Source organism: Acipenser ruthenus, chromosome 30 (genome assembly GCF_902713425.1).
Source record: "Acipenser ruthenus chromosome 30, fAciRut3.2 maternal haplotype, whole genome shotgun sequence".
Classification (NCBI taxonomy): domain Eukaryota; kingdom Metazoa; phylum Chordata; class Actinopteri; order Acipenseriformes; family Acipenseridae; genus Acipenser; species Acipenser ruthenus.
Genome location: NC_081218.1, coordinates 343,040 through 355,863, shown reverse-complemented (window position 1 = coordinate 355,863; position 12,824 = coordinate 343,040). Strand labels below are relative to the sequence as shown.

General features: G+C 40.9%; 1 protein-coding gene across 1 annotated transcript; it reads left to right on the top strand.

The window, feature by feature from the left end:
- Positions 1-911: 911 nt before the first annotated feature.
- On the top strand, positions 912-7,689 carry LOC117395444 (protein phosphatase 1B-like). The gene is made up of 5 exons (XM_033994351.3): positions 912-2,351; positions 4,005-4,122; positions 4,956-5,067; positions 5,403-5,469; positions 5,550-7,689. Exons 1-5 carry the CDS (start codon positions 1,389-1,391, stop codon positions 5,577-5,579), a joined length of 1,290 nt encoding a protein of 429 aa, XP_033850242.2. The 5' UTR covers positions 912-1,388; the 3' UTR covers positions 5,580-7,689.
- Positions 7,690-12,824: the final 5,135 nt, after the last annotated feature.

Here is a 12,824-nt window from a genome sequence, read left to right as displayed (position 1 = left end):
TGAACTTTGTATTGTGATATTTTGTAATAACTGTAAGTCGTCCTGGAGAAGGGTGTCTGCTAAGAAATTAATAATAATAATAATAATAATAATAATAATAATAATAATAATAATAATAATAATAATAATAATAATAATATTTATTTACATTCTATCTACATCATATGTACATATACAGTACCGGCACAAATTATGGCAACAACAAATGATTTCCAACAAGATTAGGAGTGGGGATTGTATTGCCCATGTTCCCTCACTCAGACCCTTTACTTACTAAATATCTTGCTATAGCGGAATAGATTTTAATCAATTTACCAACAATGCTGAATGACTGGGTGGTGCATTTCTTCTTTACTTTACCCCCCAAAAAATATGACTGCCAAGACTGGTACAATATTCAATGCTGTTTTGTCCTTGGCAGACCTTAGACAGAAACCTGTATATCGTTTGTGCCGCTACTGTAAGGACAACGATTAATCTGACCTAAATGATTAAAATTACATTACAAATCAATAAAAGAAAAAGAAAACAATGCTATTGTTAAATTTAAAATGGATACAATTTGCCGCCAGCAGAACACTTTTCTATTGCTCGATTTATACTGTTTTTCTAAAGAGCCCTGGGTGCTTGTAGCTGAAGGACCAGATGGAAATAAAATTGTTACGATATGGTAAACAAAAGCGTGACCTCACAAACAGACAAACACATCCATTAAAAATAATCAAAGAAGGCTGGTGAGAATAGCTGCACACTCCAGGGCTCAAGTGTGTTGGAAGACTCTCTTAATCTTCAGGTATTAATGAGGCCACAGATTAACAAGAACAAAACAGGAGGGAGGGATGGAGGGAGAGATAGAGAGCGAGGGCTAAAGATAGACTGGGCCAGAAAGAGAGCATCCAATCACAGCAAAGCAGGTGTGATCCAGGAGGGAGTCTGAGAAGTACGCAGGTAAGAGAGGAGAGGGGAGACAGACAGAAAAAGAGGCTTTTGAACTAAGAACTGAGATAAAAAGAGAAAGACAGAGAGCCAAGCCACCTTTATAGTGACAAAGAAGATAGGGAAAGAAGGCGATCATACCTTTGGGTACTCTTGCTTTAGAATTGCAAAGTACAACTGTCAGACCGACTACCAACTGATAGAGGGAATAGCTGGACATAGCAGAGAATAGAAAAAAAAGTAGGTTGATCCATTGTGATTCTTGTGTGTAAATGTAATTACAGTATAAATATATGACATTAGAACTTGTGAACCGTTTTTGTTAACAATCATGATGCTTTACTGAATTTAGAGGAGGAAATAAATAGAGTGTGAGCAAAAAGGAGAGGCAGAAAAGCAGACAGAAAGAAATCATCGGAATAAATTAAGAAGGAAAACAGAAAGCCAAACTGATGAAGTGCAGGGGGGCAGACAACTCACAGTGGGACAGCAAGATGCCCCAGATGACCTCCTTCGTGAGGCTGCTGGCCCGGGAGACAGAGAAGATGGTGTCCTTCTTCTTCAAGGGAGGACCCGAAGAGGAGGAGGGGCTGACCCGCGTCTACTTGGACCAGCCGGTGCTGGACAAGGAGACTGGAGAGGGGGGCACTCATGGGGGGCTGCGCTATGCCCTGGCCAGCATGCAAGGCTGGAGGGCACATATGGAGGATGCCCAATCGTGTGTAGCTGAGCTGCCAGGAGAGCTGTCCGACTGGTGCTTCTTTGCCGTTTACGACGGGCACGCTGGCTCCAAAGTGGCCCAATACTGCTCCCACCACTTACTGGAGCACATCTTAAAAACCGGAGGAGTGAAGCAAGGGGGGGACCCGGAGACAGTGAAGGAAAGCATCCGGGAAGGCTTTCTGACCATCGACAGCTACATGCACCGCCTGACGAGATACCGGGGCTGGGACAACAGTGGTTCGACTGCCGTGGCCGTCATGCTTTCACCCGGGCATATTTATTTCATCAACTGCGGCGATTCCCGGGCGGTTCTGTGCCGCGACGGAGAGGTGTGCTTCTACACCGAAGATCACAAGCCGTTTAACCCTCGGGAGAGGGAGAGGATTCAGAACGCAGGCGGGACGGTGACCCTGCAGAGGGTGAATGGCTCGCTGGCTGTGTCCCGGGCACTGGGCGATTTCGATTTCAAGGAGGTGGAGTGGCGCCCCCCCACCGAGCAGTTGGTTTCTCCCGAGCCAGAGGTGTATGAGGTGGCCCGCTCCCCAGGGGATGAGTTTTTGGTGCTGGCCTGCGATGGAGTCTGGGACATCATCAGTAACGAGGGTCTGTGCGCCTTCGTTACGAACCGGCTCCAGGTTTGCAGTGATCTGAAGGAAGTGTGCTCTCAGATCATTGATACATGTCTGTACAAGGTGAGTGCATTTCTTAACCAGTCTTATGAGATGTACAGCTATTGCCAAAGGTTTTGCATCACCCTATAGGATTAACAAATTTCATTAATTTATTGAATTACATACCGCTTTGTACTTTTCCATATACGTAACGAAAAAATGTCAAAAATTGAAAGATTTCTAACATGAAATACTGTACTAGGTAAAACTGATATAGCTGATGTCATAGAACCTTAATAGCACTAATATACACACGGCTGGTTTCACAGACACTGATCTTGTAAACATTTCTAATCTGTTGGTTGAAGATTACTAGACAGCAGCTTGTTGGGATTGTAGGTTATGTTTATGAAATTACTAATATTTGTATGAACATAAATGTAACTTCATGTTATACTTAAGGAACTCCTACATTTTAAATGACAGGTTTGCTATGACATGGATCAGCTGGCAGTGTTATATAATACATTACCACACAGTGTTAGCACACGTCACTGTGCAATGCAGAATTTTTATTATCCTGTGAAGGGGTTATGTCATTATTGTATGAGTGGGTGCATATGGGGTTCTGAACATATTACTTGGATTCAGATGTGGTGAAAAAATGTATCCTTAGGTTCCTCAGGGTTCTGGTTTTTTTTCAGTTTTCCCATAATAAACCATTCATCTTCTGGAGTAAAGTATTTAATTCTTCATTGAAAACCCTTTGTGAGACCTGGGTTTTGATTCTTAATGTGACTACAGGTCGATCTAACCAGTTAGTTCTGCAGGTAGTAAAGCAGATGAAGAGATTTGTTCATCTCAAACTTGCAAACCCCATTCATTTGCCAGAGATTGGATTACAACGGATCTGAAAATAGACCACATCTAATTAGCCGTTGAACACAGAAGCTTCTTGCAAAATGACATCATTTAAAGAGGATGCCTCATAAGGTTTCAAAACTATTTGAAGTTATATAAGAAGGCTGTGACCTTATAAGCTGATTTCAGGTGGAAGCTTCTGTTAAAATTACATTTCCAAATGGCCTAAAAGGTCATTATTTGAAAGAACCTTTTGTATTCTGTACTAGTTTTCAGTGTTTTTTTTTTTGTAATTTATTAATCAAAACCAGTGATCTGAACCAATGTATTATTCCATTGTTGTCTCCGTAAATTTCACTCATCCTTTTAAAGCCCCGCTAAACCTTCATTAGAAAATATTGCATAAAATTCAGACTTATTATTATTATTTGTTTATTTAGCAGACACCTTTATCCAAGGTTACTTACAGAGACTAGGGTGTGTGAACTATGCATCAGCTGCCAAGTCACTTACAACTACGTCTCACCCGAAAGATGGAACACAAGGAGGTTAAGTGACTTGCAGGGTCACACAATGAGTCAGTGGCTGAGGTGGGATTTGAACCGGGGACCTCCTGGTTACAAGCCCTTTTTTAACCTCTGGACCACACAGCCTCCTTATACAGTTAATAATACTGTTGTTGTCTTGGCACTAAATTAGGCCATCTAAATACCCCCCCTCCTCCTCCTCCTCCCCCTCCAAGGATTCCTATAAACATCTAAATTCATTCCAGGATATCGGGTTTAGGGTTTGGCTTCGTACATACCTCCTGTGCTCAGGACGATAAGGTCCTTCTTGATTCTGACCCTGTGTAACCCCTCTCACCACCCCCAGGGCAGTCAGGACAACATGAGCATCACCCTGATCTGCTTCCCTGGTGCCCCCCAGGTGTCACAAGAGGCACTGCAGCGTGAGGCTGAGCTGGAGGAAGTGCTGGAAAGCAGAGTGGCAGGTAACTAAAGAAAAGTGTTTTAAATGTGCCCTTGCTAACATTCACCAGCCTCATGAACATGGGGTAAAGCTATGCTTTTATTTGTATTGTAACAGACTCATCGTGTCAGCAAACACACAGCGCAGGGCAAGCAATCAAATAGCCAAACAGAATGCTTGGGTATCTAGCCAAAAGAGTAGAGTACAAATCCAAGACATTTATGATGAGGCTGTATAATGCACTGGTGAGATGGCACCAAGGACAGTGTGGCCCTGGAGAGAGTCCAATGAGACTAATCCCAGGGATTAGAGCAGACTAATCCCTGGGATTAGATTAAACTATGAAGATAGGCTGAAAGATCTGAATCTAATCAGCCTGAAACAAAGAAGAATTAGGGGAGTCATGATTGCAGTCTTTAAAATCTTAAAAGGAGTTGCTTTAAGTGCAGCACAGAAACCAGAACTAGGGGACACAGTTGGAAATTAAGTGGAGATTGATTTAGGACAGAGGGAAGGAGACATTTCTTCACACAGAGAGTGGTAGGGGATGGAATGGGCTGCCTAGTCATGCTGTTGAGGCAGAATCACTGGGATCCTTCAAGACCCAACTTGACAAAGTTCTGAGATCAGTCCGCTACTAGGAACCGGACGAGCTTAGATGGACCAAACAGGCTTTCGTAATTTCCTTGTGTTTTTTCTGTTTTTAAAGTGTTACTGTTCATACTGTTGTTACCTGCTGTGTGAAGCTTTGCCATTTAACGTGATAATTTTCCATTGACCTTTGATCAAACTGCAAGTTAGAATAGGCGGGAGACCTGTTCTTACAGTGAGTATTGTGTTGTGTGTTTGTCACAGAAATCTTCGAGGAGTGGCAGGAGGAAGGCGTACCTGACCTGATCTATGTGATGAAATACCTGCAATCTGAGATAATCCCAGGACTGCCACCAGGGGGCGGGCTTGCCAGCAAGTGAGTGAGGGGGAGAGTGAGGGGACCCGTGCTGAAATACTGGGGCTTCCACTGGGGGAGTTCAGAATGGGAACAGGGAGGGAGGAAGGGAGAGATAGGAAAGGGGGTAGGGAAATAGGGAAAGAGGAGAGCGGGGAAGGAGATAGGGAAGAGAGGGAGTGAAGAGAGAAGAAGGAATGGAGAGAGATGAAGGTGAACAGGGAAAGAGGGATGGAATGGAACAAAGTCATATTTAAAGCCAAGGGAGATGTGCAAAAAACAGGAAAAGAAAGAAATAGGAAAGAGGAGACAAAGAATGGACAGAAAGACTCATGTTTTCCTCTGTTCCTTTGCAGGAGGGACACTGTTATTTCTGCATATTACAAGCTAAGAGCTGAGAAGGGCGTGCTTGAAAAGTCCACGGTGAGCTGATTTTTAACATTTTCTCAAAAAAGAAATAAAAATAGCTGTAAAAAAATACATCAATAAAAATATCTTTTCAGGATATCAACGTTTCAGACGACTCCGGCTAATAGCCTGTTTCTGTGGAAACAGAATGTCAGCGTGTAACGTCTCCATGGAAACACCACCCTCACCTCCCAGCAATCTTCCTGAACCCAGTCTCAAAAGTTAGCCAATCACAAGCTAGCACGGACAGCAGCTTTCTAAAATCTCCATGAATATTTAACCTGGAAAGTTTATATGATTTACGATACAGCTCTACAGATTCTGATTGTACTCTATGTAATCTGTATTTGATGCTATGTCTATTATTTAAAGTGTAAACAGCGTCACATTCCATTTTAATAGTTATTTCCCTTAACATTTATCCTTTTCACTCTAGTACTGAGATGTAATCCTTTTTTTCCCTAATAGTCAGTATTGTACATTTATCAATAGCCAATATCCACACTACAGGGAACAACTGACACGATGAGAAAGCAAAACCATCATTCAGAATTAACCAACTCTTGAAATAACAAAGGAATTCAATAACACACATTAATTCACTTGCTGATATGACTGGTTTTAATATAAATGTTCAGATGAAACCTTTAATCTTGACCACATAATTGTCTCTTCATTGCTTTGATCTTTCTTGAAAGCTGACGATAGAAACAAAAATAAACCACTGCTTCATGGTACCTATTCACTTCCTGCCCTGTAGGTCACATGACTGCTGTGAAACAATTGCAATCAAATTGACCTGAATCATAGGAAGTGTTTTGGGGCCAGGAAGCAGCAGAAAGCAATTTATAATATTAACATTCTAACCTGAGTTCAATTTTAGGACAGCCAGAGATTTGGAGATTCTGAAAAGGGTAGGAGTCTTGTTATTTCTCTAGCTCTGTATTACAAGAAAAGGAAATATATATATATATATATATATATATATATATATATATATATATATATATATATATATATAATAAAATACATACTCTAGTCTACGCAGATACTTTCATCCATAGAGTATAGAATGACATTTGAAGCTGTGTACCCTTTATGTTCTGTTTCGCCTTATTGTCTTCTGCATGAACCCTTATGGAAATGTTATATGAAATATTTAAAAAAAGTGTTTAAATTGCAATACCCCTAGTACTCTTATTGGAGGAAAGTGTCCCATAGCATTCCACTGTAAAACATGCCATTGTAAAACTACATTCTGTATCAAACCAATTTTCTATTTATTTTGGGAAAAAAAAAAATTGTGTTAAAAACACATTCTTATCAAATGTTTTTGATAAAGTCCAGGACCTTATTTGTCAAAGTGGCAAACAAAAACAACAGGTGCTGTATATAATAATAATAATAATAATAATAATAATAATAATAATAATAATAATAATAATAATAATAATAATAATAATCTAAAGGCCTATTTACCTTTGGTTTGTTCAGTTTAATTCGACCTGAGAAAAGAAACAAGGATCAGGGATCACAAATGGAGATTTGATAAAGGGGCATTCAGAACAGAAAATAGGAGGCACTTTTTTACACAGAGAATTGTGAGGGTCTGGAACCAACTCCCCAGTAATGTTGTTGAAGCTAACACCCTGGGATCCTTCAAGAAGCTGCTTGATGAGATTCTGGGATCAATAAGATACTAACAACCAAACGAGCAAGATGGGCTGAATGGCCTCCTCTCGTTTGTAAACTTTCTTATGTTCTTATGTTCTAATTCAAATCGAGTAATGTTTGTTTGCTTTAGCTAAACGGAACTGAGACCACTGGGCAGCTATAAAAAAAAAGTAGTATATTGCCAGTATACCTGGGTTAAATGTGAAATCAGCTACTATGACGGGCTCCAATCAACCCTAACCTTGGACTGCTCAATGTTAATTTAAGTAGGGTAATACAAGGTTAGAGCTAGTCAGGGTCTGTGAAACAAGCCACTGGAGTCTTTGTCATCAAAAACACCCAAATCGTGACCAGATCAAGGCACATTGAGGCTTTTGGAGAGCCACAGGGTCTTCTGGTTTTCAATCCACCTCACTTCTCAATCACTTAATTGAACCAATTACTTTCTTAATTGGTCGACAATGAATTCCCCAGGTCTTTAGCCTATTTTCCTACCATGTATTCTTTCTTGCCTTGAAAATATATCATTACACAATAAAGATATATTCTTGATGTTCCAAAGTCTCCTCAGTGTTATAATTTTGAGATGTCCCACAATCTTATTGGCTTTATTTAAAATACAGCGTGTTGCTGTGTTAATCCAGGTGTTTGTGAGAACATCAACGTTTCCAGTCAGGTAGCACCGAGGTGCACCTACCAGTTCTCACTTGAGAAACACATCCTTGGATATTCTGTTAAACCACAGTGGCGTTCTAGTTCCTCTGAGCTTGCCCCAATTGCTGCAGTCTGCCTGGTGTTATCTGTAGAAGCGAGAACTTGCATGTTGAGTTTGTTTGAGATGAACTTGAGCAATGCATTTGTCATCACGATCCTCTGCACCAATTCTGTTATTAAATGAATTGAATAAACCCAGACTGGAATCTAGTCTATCAGTTCAGACCACCTTTAGCTAGGTTTAGTAGGGTTTGAGTATGGTTTGACAAGTCACATTGAAGCTTGATTTGAATGGAATGAGGAAGACTGTTCAGTCCCAGGCCTGAATTTGAATACACAAAATAATGGAAAATAATGTAGCATGTATACTGTCATTTTCCAAAGTGATTACACCTCCATGCCAGTGGGTGGCGACCTTGTCTAACATACGACAATGCAGAATTTAACCTGACCACATTCCTCACATGGATTTTCCGTCTCTTCTAATTAGGTTTGAGCAGCACATTGTCACATGTTTGGTTGGGAAATTAAGTACACAGCAATTAACATTGCAGGGGTGGATTTGTAATCCCATCCTTGCCCAAACCACACACACAAAGTGTAGGGAACCTGACTGCTCGGCAACACACTTACTCACGAGACAGTTACTGGCACTGATGGCTTCCCTTTTCAAATAAAAAGCGTGGAGGAGTCTCCCCTGGTAATGGCAGGGCCGTGTGGTGTGCAGGGTAAGCCATAGAGTTAGGCCTGTGTCCTGACTGTGCAAAGTCGCCAGTCTTCCCTGGGGATTCCAGAGGGATTATCATATTGGCTCTGGTGCTTCCGTGAGTTAGGGAGGAAAACCCGGCAGGGACCCCACTGGCCAGGCACTTCGTGAGGTCAAGCTGACACCAGCAGAGCTGGTGCTCCAGAGGCCAGTAGCTCAGACATCCGCTTTCGAATTCCTGGGTGTAAAGAGGCAGTTGGCAGTTGGAAGGATGCCCACCAACCTTCAGATCCCCCGAGTGCTGTTCTGGAGAATTGCTGCAGTGTGGGAACGTAATTGAAAATTCTACTTTGGGGAGAAAGTCTGGGGTAAAATAATTGGGCACTCTAAATTAAAAAACAAACAAAGAACTAGAAAGCTGGGGGAATCCACGTAGTCAACACAATTACCTACACAAAGGTACACGGTTTGGGTTTTTATCAATTACTAGCTTTTTTTTTTTTTTTTTTTTTTATTTAAAATTCAGTCGTCGCCAATTTTTTTACCCCGGTTTTCTCCCCAATTTAGCATGCCCAATTATTATCTGTATCCTCGGCTCACCGCTCGCAACCCCCCCGCCGACTCGGGAAACGGCGGCTGGAACACGCGTCCTCCGAAACGTGCTCCTGCCAAGCCGTCATTTTTTGCACTGCAGATCCACAGCAATGCCACCAGACCTATAGTGCCGGAGGAAAACACAGATCTGGCGGCTCCACTGCAGAACCACAGGCGCCCTATCGGCCACAGGGGTCGCTGATGCGCGGTGAGCCGTGGATTCCCCTGCCGACCTAAGCCCTCCCTACCCGGGCAGCGCTCAGCCAATTGTGCGCCATCCCCTAGGAACTCCCGGTCACGGTCGGCTGTGACATAGCCTGGATTCGAACCTGCGATCTCCAGGCTATAGGGCACATCCTGCACTCCGCGCGGAGCGCTTTTACTGGATGCGCCATTCGGGAGCCCAATTACTAGCTTTTTTAATGTTGAGGGTTTTCCTGCATAAAGACTACAGAGCAATAAGCCAAGGAATACCAGGTGGGATACTGACTGTTTAGCAGCCTTCTAAAAGTCACTTCTAATGCAGGATAATAGGAAGCCCCAGAGCAGCTCATAAACTATTTCTGAGCAAGTTTTTTTAACTTAATGACCAGCACCTTTGCTCGCACACACAAACCCTTTTTCATCTTCTGCCAACTTTCCATGTAACCGCAGTCTGTGACTTACCGTGTTTGTGTTTTTATTGTCAGTCTGGTTATTTAAGGATGAAAAATGGCTGACATTTTTTCCATCTATTTCACTGTGTTGTTATGATTGGTTCTGAGTGCTGATGTGGGTGTAGGCTTGGGGGGAGGTGTAATTATTTAGTAAGACTTTGTATAAAGGTGACAATGTATTGTTGATATCAGCATTATTCATTCTGCCATAACACTTTAGAACCACATACCTAATGATTTATTTACATACTGTAGCCTTTAGGAATTGATACACTCCTTATAAAAGTTTACCACAGTCATTTAGATTTCCTATGCTTTTTCCATGATTATACTATGCATTTACCATAGTTTACCGCAGTTTGCCATGTTTCAGAATATGTGTAGGGGCTCATGATGGCTAAACAAATATTGTGAGCACACTTGAGAACGCTGTGCTCAAGTTCAACTGCAACTGGGAGGATGTTTTTCATCTCAACCAACCCAGGATACACAAGAACAAGGAATTGATAAAGTGGGGTACATTTGACCTTGTGTAGAAGAGATTTATATCTTGTGTCTAGAACAACATTGTAACTCACACCATGAAATTGATAGTGTTCTGGAACTGGAAAAGGAATCAATTAAAATATCAAAGGATAACATCACAGAAATGTTTTAAAAAGTCAGAAAGTAATAAATGTCGAGACTGTACTTTCTGGTTCTTGGGCATATATTTACAGCCCAACTTTTTTGTAATGATTCTTAGCAAGGTGCCATTTTATGAGCTGTTAAGCATTGCTAGAAAGCCAAAGTAAGGGGTGTTTCTCATTTGGGGTCTTAGTGAACAGGCTGAACTTTGTTTTGTGCCCACCTTTCCATCAGGATTTCATTATGACAGCTCATAAACAACTTTTGTTGGCATCCACACTCCAGCTCATCCAAAACTCTGCTGCTCGCCTTTTCCCTTCCTCGTTTCTCCCACGCTACACCGCTGCTCTCTGCATTGGCTCCCTGTCACTGCTCACATCCAATTCAAAACTCTTGTACTCACCTATCTAACAAAACAAAGGTGTGGCATACAAGGCAATGCGATACATCCCTTGTGTGGTGTCCCGCAGCAGGAGACAGAGCTCCGGTGACTTCCTTCTCACAAACCGAAATTGTTTTGGGTAACACTGCAGTCATTTATGTGTATTTACATAGTTTTAAATACATGTATACTTGCACATAATTACAGTATTATAATGCAAACTAAACATGTAAATCTTTTTGCATAGTATAACCCTAACCCTAACCCTTTTCTGTTACAATTGTGTACTTACATATATCATGCTGCCTGCTATAATTCCATTAGCCACATCCTGTCCTGATCAATACATTTCTGTTTCAGCCAAGTTTCTGTTCTCAAATCCAATTTAGAATGTAGAACACACCCCAGGGGGTTCTTTGTGCAGAGAATTCTATTCCAAACTGTATTTGCACCCTTCTTTTTTAAAGGGAGTTCAAGATTTTATATACAGTCACACCCTCTTAGTATCACTCTTGTTAATGTCACCCTCTGCTTAGCATCACCATATTGAAATTCTCCCCGAATACAAAATACAAATATATTACTTTGATTATATTATTTTGATGTTCCCATCTCCAATTTTGACTCAGTCATTTCAAACATCATTTTATACATTAATAAAACTTTTTCAGTATTTCTATTTCAGAAACATATTTTGGTTCCCAAGTAGCTCACAATGAGGTTAGGAAAGCACAATCAACAAGGTCTCTTCTTTAGCGAAACCTAATGGTCTCACCCCTTGAGCTCAGAGTGGATACCTGCAGGGCAATAGGGTTGGAATCGAGGATGGCCACTGACCTTCAGGTCTCCAGCCCTGTTGTGGGCCGTGAGGGAACGAGATTAACTTAACTTGAGAGAGAAACAGCGGTGAAACAATTTGGATACATATTTGGAAGGTAACCGTAAAAGCAGCACCATGATATGAATCATGAACCATCAGCAGACATGTAATATAGACACCATTAATAATTACAGATGTGCTTCTACCGTTTAGAAATAATTGCATGAATCATAATTATGGTTCAAATAACTTGAAAATTGCACCTCCCATAGAGTTACTGAGGAACGTGTGACGCACATTTCAGCCAATAAGCATTAAAGCCTGCTGTGCCGCAAAGCCTAAATCAAATACTACTCTGTTAACCGCAAACCGTTCCATCTGGCGATCCAACCTTTGCCAAATCTGTTTCCAATGTTTCAGTCAGGATTCTGGCTTTCGCGAACTGGCTATAGAATTCTCAGGACGTGGTTGACAACTCTGACAAGTTCCTCAGTGTGATATTGGCTTAGGCTACATTTCCATTTATCAGACCTTGTGTTGAATATTTCTCTTTATAAACAATGTAGGAGAAATCAATCACCGTTTAGGCTTTGTCAGAATGCAAGTATATCTCATTTCTTGTAAACACACAGAATAGTTCTAAAGTAAAGAAAAAAAAACATCGCTTTTTTATATTGAAATACTTTCTTCCTTTTTTGTGTGTGATTTACAAGGTAATTTATCGTGTTGAGAGTGTCTCTTATCAAACCAGAAAATATTTAACACGTTTAGACCTGCCAGAACTCAAACGGACATATTTTATAACGATATGACGCATTTCCTTTATTTCTTCTGGCAGGATTTTTTTTCACAGTCAATCAATTCAGTTTTTGTTTCTGAAATGAATTCAAAGCTTGTCTGCGAACATATACCATCTTGAATTCTGATTTTATCTGACCTATTTGAAGCGGAAAAACAATTCCATAACTATAGTGTTTCGGTACACTTAACGTACACACTCAAAAATAGAAAATGTTACAAATTTTTGGTCATTAAGCTTTAATAGCTTGTTTTAAAAACAATAAATGCAGAAATTGTGAATTTATTTATGAAATATAGGCGAAAACACTACTGTGTATATTGCCTCTCGGTTCAGGGCATTGAGCGTCGGGTGTAGTAGCCACTAGAGGCCACTAGAGGGTGGAAAACAAACGGTGT